The sequence below is a fragment of the Lichtheimia ornata genome, assembly GCF_029851405.1.
Source record: "Lichtheimia ornata isolate CBS 291.66 chromosome Unknown scaffold00043, whole genome shotgun sequence".
In the NCBI taxonomy this organism is placed as follows: domain Eukaryota; kingdom Fungi; phylum Mucoromycota; class Mucoromycetes; order Mucorales; family Lichtheimiaceae; genus Lichtheimia; species Lichtheimia ornata.
Genome location: NW_026695363.1, coordinates 778 through 12,485, shown reverse-complemented (window position 1 = coordinate 12,485; position 11,708 = coordinate 778). Strand labels below are relative to the sequence as shown.

Here is an 11,708-nt window from a genome sequence, read left to right as displayed (position 1 = left end):
GACGGGTTTTCTTTCCTTTATACCCATTCCCAAGTACCCTGGATACGGCCATCTGCAAACTCTCCTACACGTTTATACGCGGCTGGAGAAAGGTCCAAATCGCCTGATTTGCAAGGAGGACATGTATCAACCTGATAATGAGACAAAGAAAATGGGTAAGTAAACGATCCATGTAATCATAAAAAGTGCCTCAAAGCTTACAATCTTGACAGTAACCGAGCCTTTCTTCGTTTTCACGCGAGCTTTGCGGCCACAATTGGGATTCTTGTTTGGGTTCTCACCGTTTGCCATTTGTGGGGCATTCAAGGCAGCAATCAAATCCGTAGCCGTATTAGTCTCTCCACATGAACCGAGACCAGGTGTGTAGTATGTAAGGTCGCCGCTAAATTGAGAACTTTTACGCCTTTCGATGGGTGCTGCCAGCGCACCAAGAAGAAAAACAACCAAGAAGCAAAGTTGGTAACGCATAGTCATCATGATGTCAAGTAATGAACGCCTTGCGTTTGTGGATGGTAGAACGAGAGGAAGGGGGTTATTGAAAAGAGAAGGAAGAAGAAGAAAAGGTAAAGAAAGAAGAAGAACGCAAAACGACAGGGCAATAAATATGGATGATGGGGTGGGGTATATCTGGTCTTCATCCGGGATAAAGCATCATCATCATCTTACATGACAACCTGACCCCTTCCTCCTTTCTCTGGACATCTTTAATGACTTTATACCAAAAATGAGCTAGTTGAGCGGCGTGTGCATTAACAATCAAATATATAAATGTCAGCAGCAGCAAGGAGGCTTTCTTTTTTGTCAACAGATGAGGATGATCCATTATCTCTTTTTTTATTTAACAAATATAATAAAATCAAGAATGAAGGAAGGCATCGGTAATGAAGAATAAATATGATAACATTGCGGAGATGATAAACTTCTCTCTTATCTAATACGCGTGCGACATGGAAGGTGCTTCGGCAACCACGGGACCTGTATATAACGAGCTGAGTCGATGATTGATTTGTTGTGGTTGATTAGGAACAAGCTGGTGGGATTGTTGTTGTTGTTGTTGTTGCTGCTGCTGGTGGGAAGGATCAGGGACTGTGGATGAAACGGCAGCACCAAGACATTGCATGGGGAACATGCCATTTTGTTGACCTGTTGTCAAGTTGGTACCCATACACCATCCATCATCGTATTCAGCTAAAACCTGTACATGGTCGCCTATTCGCACCTCAATCTCGTCAGCTAATGTGGGTGTATAGCCTGCAGCTACTTGATAAGTGCCAATCACTTGTTGTTGATGATGTTGTTGGGATGATGGCATAGTAGGAATAGCAGCCATCATTGGAGGAGATTGTTGTTGTTGTTGCTGTGGCGGTGGCGGTGGTTGTTGTTGTTGCCAAAGTGAATCAGGGTGTTCAGGAGTGGTTGGTGTCGTGATAATGGTTGCTGACATGGGTTCAGGGGCTGATCCAGCAGCCACTGTCAAAGGTTGGGCACCCATACATGGTTGAGATGCAGAAGTAGGAGGTGCTAACTGCAATGGCTGAAGATGTTGTTGTTGTTCCATAGGCTGTGGTGGTGGTGGTGGTTGTGATGCCATCATCATGGGTGGTTGAGCAGGTTGTGCCATTGCAGGATGCGGTGGTGAATATGGAGTAGGCATACCCATGGATGCATCGTTATTGTAATAGCCTGCTGCCATATTATTGAATGCCTGTTGTTGTTGTGGTTGTTGTTGTGCAGCATTGGTAGTGTAACCAGTAGCATTGTAAGTGGGACCCATCATTGAGAATCGAGTGAGACGGTCATTGCTGTTATTGTTGTTCAACGTTCCATCAGCTTTCCGTTTCTGTCGTCGCTTGATGAAAAAGAAGGCGGCAAATCCAAGTATAATAATCACTACAATGGCCACAATGGCTCCAATGGCACCTCCAGAGATAGCACTTGAATTATCACTTTGCGTATCGGATACAGCGGTTGGTGTTCCAGTGCTACTACTACTACTACTGCTTGAGCTGGATGGTGGATCAGCACTTGAAATAGATGCTTTAGTTGTCGTTGAAGCTACACTGCTACTGCTGCTTGGTTGACTAGACGACGTCGTTGTCGTGCTGCTGGGTTCTGGAAAAGCGATAACCGATTGTGAAGGGTCATTGGCAAATGACAGCGAGCTTGGAGATGGGTTCGGATTGGACGATTGGGTCGACGATGGTGTTGGTGTTGGTTTTGGTGAAGCTGAAGAGGAGGAGGAGGGTGGTGGTTTATTCACTATACAACAGCCGCGAGATTAAATCCTTGTTGCGGCGCAACTGTGCCCCTTAATTCCATACCTTCGGTCTTGGAAGAGACAGCTGAAGAAGGATCAATTGATTCTTCAATGGGAGCACGCTTGAAGATATCAACATGCTGTGACATGGAACGACGTCGTCTCACCATATGAAAGGAATGGGAAGGGGGAGAGAGAGAAAGCTAATGATGAATTGGGGGAAACAAGGAACAACGACACCAACACTCGCAACTTGTCTCTTGCAACAATTGGAAAGAATTTGCTCGTGGCACATAGCCTTTTTTTCGGTCGACATGGAATTCCGCTCATTCATCGCATGCTTTTGTATACGTAAAAGTATACGTACAACAATATCCTCGGGTTCGTCAACATGTCATCAATGTGGTGGTGCGTGCACGGTAACGCCATCAATCCAGTGCATCGGCAACTCACACTAAAAGCTACTTTAAGCTATACCTTCTTTGCCCCCTAATTATCCTATCGTGGTTACAATGATGCCCTACTTCCCACGTGCATATCCTTTATTCTTGTTGCATCACCCCAGCCTTTTTCTTCATCAAATTGTTAACCACCGACACAGCCTCCGACTTGCACACACACACATTTATATAATCGAGTATAAAGTACCGCTCAATTCCCTTCCACACCGCACGCTAAAAAATTCTACTCCTCAATGCTACCAAAATGTGAAGAATGGTGCTAAGATCCATGCATCCACAAAAGGATAGAACCATCGCTAACCATATACGGATTATCAATGCCATCGCATTGACGTTGTCAATATTGAAGGCAAGGGGTAAAGTGTGTGGCATTGGAGAATATAGATGGAGCTAAAAGTAGCACCACCGCCGGTGCAAAATGCTGAGATCGATATCTATAGTAACTTGTCAGATATCTTCCACAGCACAATGAGCGTTCACTTATTCATTCACGTCTTGGTGCTTCATTGTGCTTGAATTTGAAATCATGTATACCGTGAAACGTGTCGTATCATCCCATGTAATGATCGATCCCAACGGTTGCTGTATTATCCTTCTTTCGAGGATGTCTTGATCATTCGATCGCAATTGACATGTTCCATCCTCCTTTATTGAGCCATTACTACCTCCTCGTGTCTATCTTTTCCTTTGCCAGCAAAGTACATGATCCGAATTTCGGATTCGTTTATCAGCTTTCCCCAGGAGCCTATTATTAGGTAGGACGACATTCAATCATGCACAGCACATGTGTACTTTGACAGTCAGTAAACTTAACAAGTACCAAATTCTTCTAAACAATCGTCATAGCAACCATACAGCAAAATAAGAGATACAAAGGAGCATGACTACAGCGTATCCGTCGGTTGCTTATTCACCGATGTTTCAAAAGTCATGCATCCGTCACCCCGATGCTTCCCTTGCTTAGACTTTTTTAATCTCACTCCTTTCCTTGTATACAATTTTTACGTGTGTGCGTGTGTGTGCGTGTGTGCATGAAACCACCAATGCAGCTATATGTCACACAAACGATCCCATCATCATCACCATCCCAAACGATTCAGACGCTTTCTTTCCCAGCGCCTACAACAACGCGATACAACAACAGACAACAATGACGACGACACACCCAAGCCATTAACCAAGGATCAGCAAGAAGCCATTGACACATTGTCACACTATGCACAACAAGAACTCGGATTGACTTCGTTGGATCGCCATGTCTACAATGTCATTTTGGAAATGTGGTCGTGGGATATGGACAAGGCTAGGGAAGAAGTCATTGACTATCGAGAAACTGAACGCGGGATGCTATGGTCGTTGCCACGGCAACTGGGCTATATGGCTGGCAGCGAGAATGATGCAAAGACAAGTTGTTACATTGATAGCTTGTTGTTTGCCATGTTTATTGGATTATCGGCAAGTAGTCATCTCCCTCTTTCTCTTTCTTCATGCACGAAAAGCTTATGGGATATGATGAATAGGCATTTGATCCTCTATTGGCACACAAGATACCAGAAAATGATGAAGCCAAGCAGCGTTTGCTTTTGTTGTTGCGGCTATTTGTCAACAAGCTACGCAAAGGCCACTTGATCCGCACCCAGCTTGTACGACAATTACGATACGCTTTACAAATGAACGCGTGGATTGGCGTGGATGAACGTGGAAGATGGACCCAAGAAGATGCCAGTGAATTGTTCATGTTTCTTACGCAAACATTCAACATGCCGTATCTACCGGTAAAGGTCCCCTCCCTGATTCTCATTTGATGGGCCATAGCATTCATTTATTATTATTTTATAGTTTCAACGGCGACTATTCCATGGAGCAGAGCGTGATAAAGAAGATGATCGCGTGACCACCGATCGTACATTGGCCCTTTCTGTACCACCTGACATGTCCAGCACTACGGTTGAGCAATTACTTACGGATCATTTCTACAACAATGTGGTGACTGATATTCGACGACAGCAACCCACTGACCCTGAAAAGAAAAAGCTGATGATGGGAGAAGAGGAGGATGGATCGGTGACCGTGGCAGCATGGCAAGTGCTTGAATTACTCCCGTTTTGCAGTTTCCAGAGTGAGCAAGGATATACCAACATGAGTCAAGGACAACAACAGCAATTTGTGCTTCCGTTAGTATTGAATCGATACCAATATCATGTGGTGAATGGAAGAACGACGTATCGAAAGATCAAGACCTTGGTCGATATTCCCCAAACGATCAGCTTTCGACAATTCATCAATCAGAATACTGAGGATCCTTATTGCTCAATTTGCAAACACACGACTCCTTATTTGCTTCGTTTACGGGGTGCAGTATGCCATAAGGGTGACTCGGTTCATGCTGGTCATTATGTTGCTTATGCAAGGACATGTCATGATGAAGAAGTGGATAATAATGATGCATGGCTCAAATTGGGTATGTGTAAAAGTTCATGTACGTACAAGGAAGAAGAAGCTTATACATTCTTTTATGGTAGATGATATGGATACACGCCAACGTGTCATGTCCCTGAAAAGCTACGATTCTGCACGAGATGATTTATCCAAGGATGCTTATATGCTGTTTTATGAATTGATTAAATCGTGCAGGCACACGGATGATCCCAAGAATGGTGGCCCCTCGGTTCAAACAGTAGAAGCTGTAGCCTATCCATTCCCCGAATCTTCATCCTCATCATCCTCCTCCTCCAAACAACGACATTCCCATTCATGCATCATTAGTTGAGAATAAAGTATATAGATACACCATTCATTATAAAGATAGGATGAAGGAAAAAAGGAAAAGAAAAAAAGGGTAGCTTTGCTTTAGTCATGGAAAAAAAGGAGAAAATGATACATGTACAAGATCAGAATGTTGAAAGGGAGAATGGGAGACACACGCCAACGTTCGCACAAAACGGAAATAAAGTAGTAGTAGTAGGGTGTTTAATCGATATCCATGAGATCACGTAAAGGTTCAGATCCACCACCACCACCACTGCTATCGGCAGCATCAGCCTCTGCTTCTGTAGATGAACCTGAAGGAACACTGTGGGTGATACGGGAATTGCGACGTCTTCGGGATGGATCCGTCAACAAAGAAGAAGACGATGACGATGGATGGTGATGATGATGATGATGATGGTGATCATTGCTACTGCTTGTGTTATCAGGATTGGATGAATGATGATGATGGGTGGTAATTGAATGATGTGTTGTTGTTGTCGTGGTTGTGGTATCATTAACAGTGTTGGGAGGTTCAACATCCATATCGTTTTGTTGATTTGTGCCATCAAGCTGAATGGGCAAGACATCCGGTGCCGTGCCATGTTGAGTGGTATCCAAGGGCATCACTTGAGCCGTGTCTGCTGGTGGTGATGCAGTCGCAACAGTATGGGTTGTCGTCGTGGGAGTTGTCGCTGTAGGCGGAGTTGGCGTAGCTGTGGTTACTGCAAGATTGGTATTGTTGCCATCACCACCACCATCACCATGAGTAGTGGCTGTTGTTGTCGTCGTGGTAGCAGTAGCAGTAGTAGCAGCTGTTGTAGCTGTTTGTTGTTGTTGTTGATCTTGCGTTGCTGTGGTAGTGGTCGTGTTGGGTGCATGATGTCGTTCTACACACCACCATCGATGTCCTTCTTGCCATGCTCTCGATTGGCATTGTTTGGAACAATACTTTGCTTTGCGACTGAATAAGTGATGATTGAGGGGTTTAATTATATCATCAACAAATCCATATTCCATACACCCAAACTTACCATCGACGACATTTTGCAAATTCACGAGGAAATCGTTCCCATTTGCCGCAATGCATGTAAGCACATTGACGAATCCCACCTCGTGCTTCATCCTTTCTACAAGCGTTGCGCATAATCACACTGGCCCAATAAGTGACATTGGTAGGATGCAATCGATGGGTGAATCTCTCGACAACAGAAAAGATATTGCGGCGATAGTTCTTGTGAAATGATTCTCGAATATGGGGGTATTTGGAAAGATAGGCCAATAGCTGCAATGACAACAGGATATCCTCTTCTCGATGTAAAACAGCATCCGATGATAGATTGTTGAGCATTGGTATCGATGATAAAGATGGATCGGCAGGTTTGAATTTCTGCTTTGGACTTCGAGTGAGAAAAGTGCGTCGCCTTGGTGGAGATGCAAATGGTCTTTCAATTGAAATCGATGATAACGATGATGATGGTTCCTCATTGTTGTTGTTGCTATTCAATGCAGTTGGGCTGAAAAGACTCCGTGGTGAAGGAGATGTGATCGTGCTTGAAGTGATGATAGGCGTAGATCTTGATTGCGTAGGTGGAAGTGTAGTAGTAGTAGCATTGGCAGCAGCAGTAAAGGATACATTGGATGAGGGTGGAATAGATTGCTGCTGTTGTTGATGCTGTTGCTGCTGCTGATGATTGCGTTCTTGCTCACTTTCATTCCTCGCTTGTTCCAATGCTTGTAAAAAGTTCTCTAGGATAGACAGCACTACCTGTACTGCTCCCGTTTCCACCACACGACTACGTATAGCCTCAGTGCCTCTGACACCAACGTTGACTACACACTGAAACGCAAGAGACCACTTCCATAACGAATGTCGGTCTGTATGCTGACAAGTCGCGAGTATCTTGACAAGTCGTTCCAAACCACCATCAGCTGCAAGGATTTCTCGTATACGGGGTGACGTTGATGTCATGTATGCAAGATGTGTAAGCGAATTCACAAGTGGTAACGTTGCTGTGCAGTCCAACGCCCGTCGATCGTAGAGTGCAGATGAGATGACAACCGTTGCTCTGTTTTGTGCAGGAAAACTGAAATTGGGCTCACGCATGACAAGGACTGATTGTGCGTGTGAGTGAAAAAAAGAGTGAGAGAGATGAGAGTGGAGTGGAAAAAAAAGAAGAGAGAAAGAGAGAGAGAGAGAGAAGAGAGAGACCAATATACACACACACACAAACGCACACACACACACACACACATACACACCCAACACACTTACACTGACTAGAAAAGGAGCAACATCAACAGCGATATTATCTCCGAATAAAGCGTTGTGTATAATGCTCATGCGGTGGTTCGATCAAGACTTGTTTATGTGCCTGATAATAAGAGAGCGAGAGAGGCTGTATATGTCATGGATCATTTGTTTGTTCAATGCTGCATGTATGGGTGGCGTTGTTTTTCCGTGGAGGCTTTCTTGGACGGAATCAACATCATTATCTCACATCATATAATAATACAATCCGCCTGATTTGTATCAAATTCTTGTTCATGCAGTGCACACAAGGAAAGGGGAGATCCATCGGACGTGTTTGCATTCGAGTTTCCTTTCATGTCCATATTGTACGGAGGACTTGTAAACCCAAACATGATATAAATCGTTTCGTTCTTCTTATTATTGCATGGTGTGATAAAGCAATCCTTATATAACAACACATGACTACATGGTATTGTTGTTTGTCATATGCAATAATAACTTTTCTCCCCATGGATCCATTTAAATGCTAAAGCATTCATTTCTTTCTTTCATTCGATTGTTGTAGGTAGCAGGTTACAAGAATAGGCTGTCGTCTTGTGAGACTCGCATATCAGCTTCATGTATTATATAAGGTGGATCTTATCTTGCAGCAGTAACAGGGCTTTGCTTGCAATGGTATTGATAAATCAGAGCACATCATGATGTTGGTGACGTCTTTATATCACATTTCATCCCTTTTGCCTATATGCAGATCACAATGATCGACTATGTAACAAGGTCATGTGATCGAATCGTATCACAACAACAACAATGGAGGTATAGTAGAGTCATCTTGTAACTTGATGCATTTATTGCCATGATTATTCAACAAGAAGTTAAATGATTTTTGTAGAAAGTAGAATGAATGGATGAGTAAGGGAGAAAACTAGTATTGGATGATATACATAGATAGCCGGGGAAAGAAGATGATGAGAAGAGATCATCACTATGGGTACAACGCGGACAAAGACGGGAGTATTATCGGGTTTGGCCGGCAATCAATGGAGCGTCAAAATTGTTTTCCAACCGTTTCCCGCACAATTCCACCTTTCTTCCATTTTCATATACCATCCATCATGTCCTGTGCTAGACGTCAGCTTTTGAGAGCCACCTCCAACCTTCGATCCACTACTATCCGTGTATCTTCCAGAGTCACTCCTTTGTTGGCTCGTCAGGCTACTAACTCTGCACGCGCTTTCTCTTCCTCGAGGTATACATAAAAAAGACCACCACCCACCCACACCATTCGAGTAATCTGATTCCATTGTTGTTGCAGCCAATCCAAGTTTGTTGCTCTCCGTGCTGTTGGTAACTCGATTGCTTCCGTCAATGCCAGACATTACAGCTCCAAGAGTAAGTATGAACATGTCAATAGTTTGGGGGGAGGGGTATATGTGAAATGGTGTATACTCAGACGCGATGTTATTTGTGTAGCCTACCCCGAGCATCAGCTTATTGCCATGCCAGCATTGTCCCCTACGTAAGTGTGAATCATTGTTGATACGCGAACAATAACGAACATGCATTGATGATGGATTCATTTATAGCATGACCCAAGGTGGTATTGGTGTCTGGCAAAAGAAGGTTGGTGATGAAGTTGTCCCTGGTGATGTTCTCGTCGAGATCGAAACCGACAAGGCCCAAATGGACTTTGAGTGTCAAGAAGAAGGTTATCTTGCCAAGATTTTGGCTGATACCGGTGCAAAGGATTTCCCTGTGGGCACGGTATGGATGAAATGAAATGGCTCAAAAAGTGTATTTAGCTTCTTACATGATCATTTTACTACTACTAATAGCCTATTGCCGTCCTCGTTGAGAACGAGAGTGACATTGCTGCCTTTGAGGATTTCACGGTTGAACAAGCTGCTCCTGCACCCGCTCCTGCTGCTGAAGAAAAGCCTGCTGAAGCTCCCAAGGCTGAAGAACCTGCTGCTCCCAAGCCTGCTGCTGGTAAGTAAATGGGATATATAATAAAATGTGAGCCTCGATTCCTAATCACTTTATATAGAAGCACCCAAGGTTGAGCAACCCAAGCCTGGTATGTGATGGACACTTGCATGTAAACAAATCAATGGCTAACATTATCATTTGACAGCTGCACCTGCACCTGTTGCTGCTGCACCCTTGCCTACTGCCTATGCTCCTCAATCCGCTTCTGGTGATGCTTTCACTGATATCCCTACCACCAACATGCGCCGTATCATTGCCGATCGTTTGACTGAATCCAAGCAAACTGTGCCCCACTACTATGTTACCACTGAGATCAACATGGACAAGATCACCAAGCTTCGTGAGGTCCTTAACAAGGCTGGTGATGGTAGCTACAAGCTCTCCGTCAATGACTTTATTATCAAGGCTTCCGCTCTCAGCTTGAAGCAAGTGCCTGAAGTCAACGCTGCATGGCAAGGCGACTTTATCAGACAGTGAGTATTTTAAGGAATGGAGGGAAAAAATCAGCATGCTGATGATGAATGTATGTGTCATTTAGATACAACAATGCCGATATTTCTATTGCTGTTGCCACCCCTACCGGTTTGCTTACTCCCATTGTTACCGGTGTTGAGGGCCGTGGATTGTCTGATATTTCCAACACTGTCAAGGATATGGCTGCTCGTGCACGCAACGGCAAGCTTGCTCCTCATGAGTACCAAGGTGGCAGCTTTAGCATTTCCAACCTTGGTATGTACGGCGTGAAGCACTTCACCGCCATCATCAACCCTCCTATGGCATGCAACCTCGCTATTGGTGCTACCACTCAAAAGGTGGTTCCTGATGCTACCAAGGAAAAGGGTCTTGCTGTTCGCAACGTTATGGAAGTCTCTCTTTCCAGTGACCACCGTGTCGTTGATGGCGCTGTTGCAGCAACCTGGTTGAAGGCTTTCAAGGGCTTCATGGAGAACCCTCTCAAGATGCTCCTCTAAACACATACATCCAATACCATGTCAACTACAACAACACCCATCCTACCACGCCTACTATCGCCCATCCTCCTCCTCCTCCTCCAACAACAAAACAATCTAGAGCCGTTCACACCCCAGGATTAATGTAGATCGAATCATTTTGCTTTAGCCTGTTGCAACATTGGGTATTTACGATACTACGTTGCTCTTAATAAAGTAACATCTATTACATATGATGATGATGATTCGATGCGATTTCTTGATATCGATGTAATTGGATCTTGGCTGCATACAGGATTCGAAGTCGCAAACACACACACACGTATAGAGTTGAATCAGGATAGTTGACAGGTTTCACAAAGGACGATGATAGTAGCTTCCATGCAATAGCTTGAAGTGCGATAGCTGGATGCACCACTCATTCAGGATGAAAGCATCAAGGTCAAGTTGACAATGGATACATACACCCTTTTCCCACATGCTGTATTTATCCAATTCCTTCCATCCAATGCACCAAACCAATATTCAAATCCAAATCCATATCCATAAGGAGACGTATGTATTGAGGCAAGTTGCTACACGTAAATAAAGCTGTTTCTATATAATGGTTATCTGCTGTTCACGTAGAAAAAGGCTGCAAGAAAGGTTGCTGCAAGTAAAGAACGCTGCTTGAGACAATGGAGTAAGGCATCGCTAATAGCAACTACTGGGATGAATGCTGTTACATTTGGTTGCGGCCAAGGAGAGTGCAAGGCGTTGCGTTGTATCAAGAAAGGCGAGTGTTGGTAGTCAATCTCTTGCTTCGTCATTCTTTGTGGCAGCCCAATCACGTTGTGATATGTATCATCCATTGCGAGAGTTGGCTGTATTGTTGCATACTTGATAATGGATATCAATGGCCGTATGGTATACTCCACGCCAACCATCACGTCCTATGGTTCACGAACGATCCGCAATATTAGTTATCATTCCTTGATCAACAAACCTACCCATACTCTTCTATACCTTGTTCTGGGTGACATGATACAAATCTCCTGTGGTAGTGTGCT

General features: G+C 44.1%; 5 protein-coding genes across 5 annotated transcripts; 2 read left to right on the top strand and 3 right to left on the bottom strand.

Moving 5' to 3' along the window:
* Positions 1-17: 17 nt before the first annotated feature.
* Positions 18-474, bottom strand: O0I10_008220 (uncharacterized protein; the record flags this gene model as incomplete). The annotated part of the gene is made up of 2 exons (XM_058488227.1): positions 18-131; positions 202-474. 2 exons carry the CDS (start codon positions 472-474, stop codon positions 18-20), a joined length of 387 nt encoding a protein of 128 aa, XP_058340912.1.
* Positions 475-931: 457 nt separating this feature from the next.
* On the bottom strand, positions 932-2,427 carry O0I10_008219 (uncharacterized protein; the record flags this gene model as incomplete). Its single annotated transcript, XM_058488226.1, has 2 exons — positions 932-2,259; positions 2,322-2,427. The coding sequence occupies 2 exons, from the start codon at positions 2,425-2,427 to the stop codon at positions 932-934; spliced, it is 1,434 nt and encodes a 477-aa protein (XP_058340911.1).
* Positions 2,428-3,771: 1,344 nt separating this feature from the next.
* Positions 3,772-5,488, top strand: O0I10_008218 (uncharacterized protein; the record flags this gene model as incomplete). Its single annotated transcript, XM_058488225.1, has 4 exons — positions 3,772-4,173; positions 4,239-4,493; positions 4,558-5,179; positions 5,241-5,488. 4 exons carry the CDS (start codon positions 3,772-3,774, stop codon positions 5,486-5,488), a joined length of 1,527 nt encoding a protein of 508 aa, XP_058340910.1.
* A 200-nt stretch (positions 5,489-5,688) lies between these two features.
* Positions 5,689-7,573, bottom strand: O0I10_008217 (uncharacterized protein; the record flags this gene model as incomplete). The annotated part of the gene is made up of 2 exons (XM_058488224.1): positions 5,689-6,430; positions 6,501-7,573. The coding sequence occupies 2 exons, from the start codon at positions 7,571-7,573 to the stop codon at positions 5,689-5,691; spliced, it is 1,815 nt and encodes a 604-aa protein (XP_058340909.1).
* Positions 7,574-8,835: 1,262 nt separating this feature from the next.
* Positions 8,836-10,680, top strand: O0I10_008216 (pyruvate dehydrogenase complex dihydrolipoamide acetyltransferase; the record flags this gene model as incomplete). The annotated part of the gene is made up of 8 exons (XM_058488223.1): positions 8,836-8,969; positions 9,036-9,112; positions 9,194-9,239; positions 9,307-9,484; positions 9,556-9,709; positions 9,771-9,797; positions 9,855-10,182; positions 10,248-10,680. 8 exons carry the CDS (start codon positions 8,836-8,838, stop codon positions 10,678-10,680), a joined length of 1,377 nt encoding a protein of 458 aa, XP_058340908.1.
* Between the last annotated feature and the right edge of the window lie 1,028 nt (positions 10,681-11,708).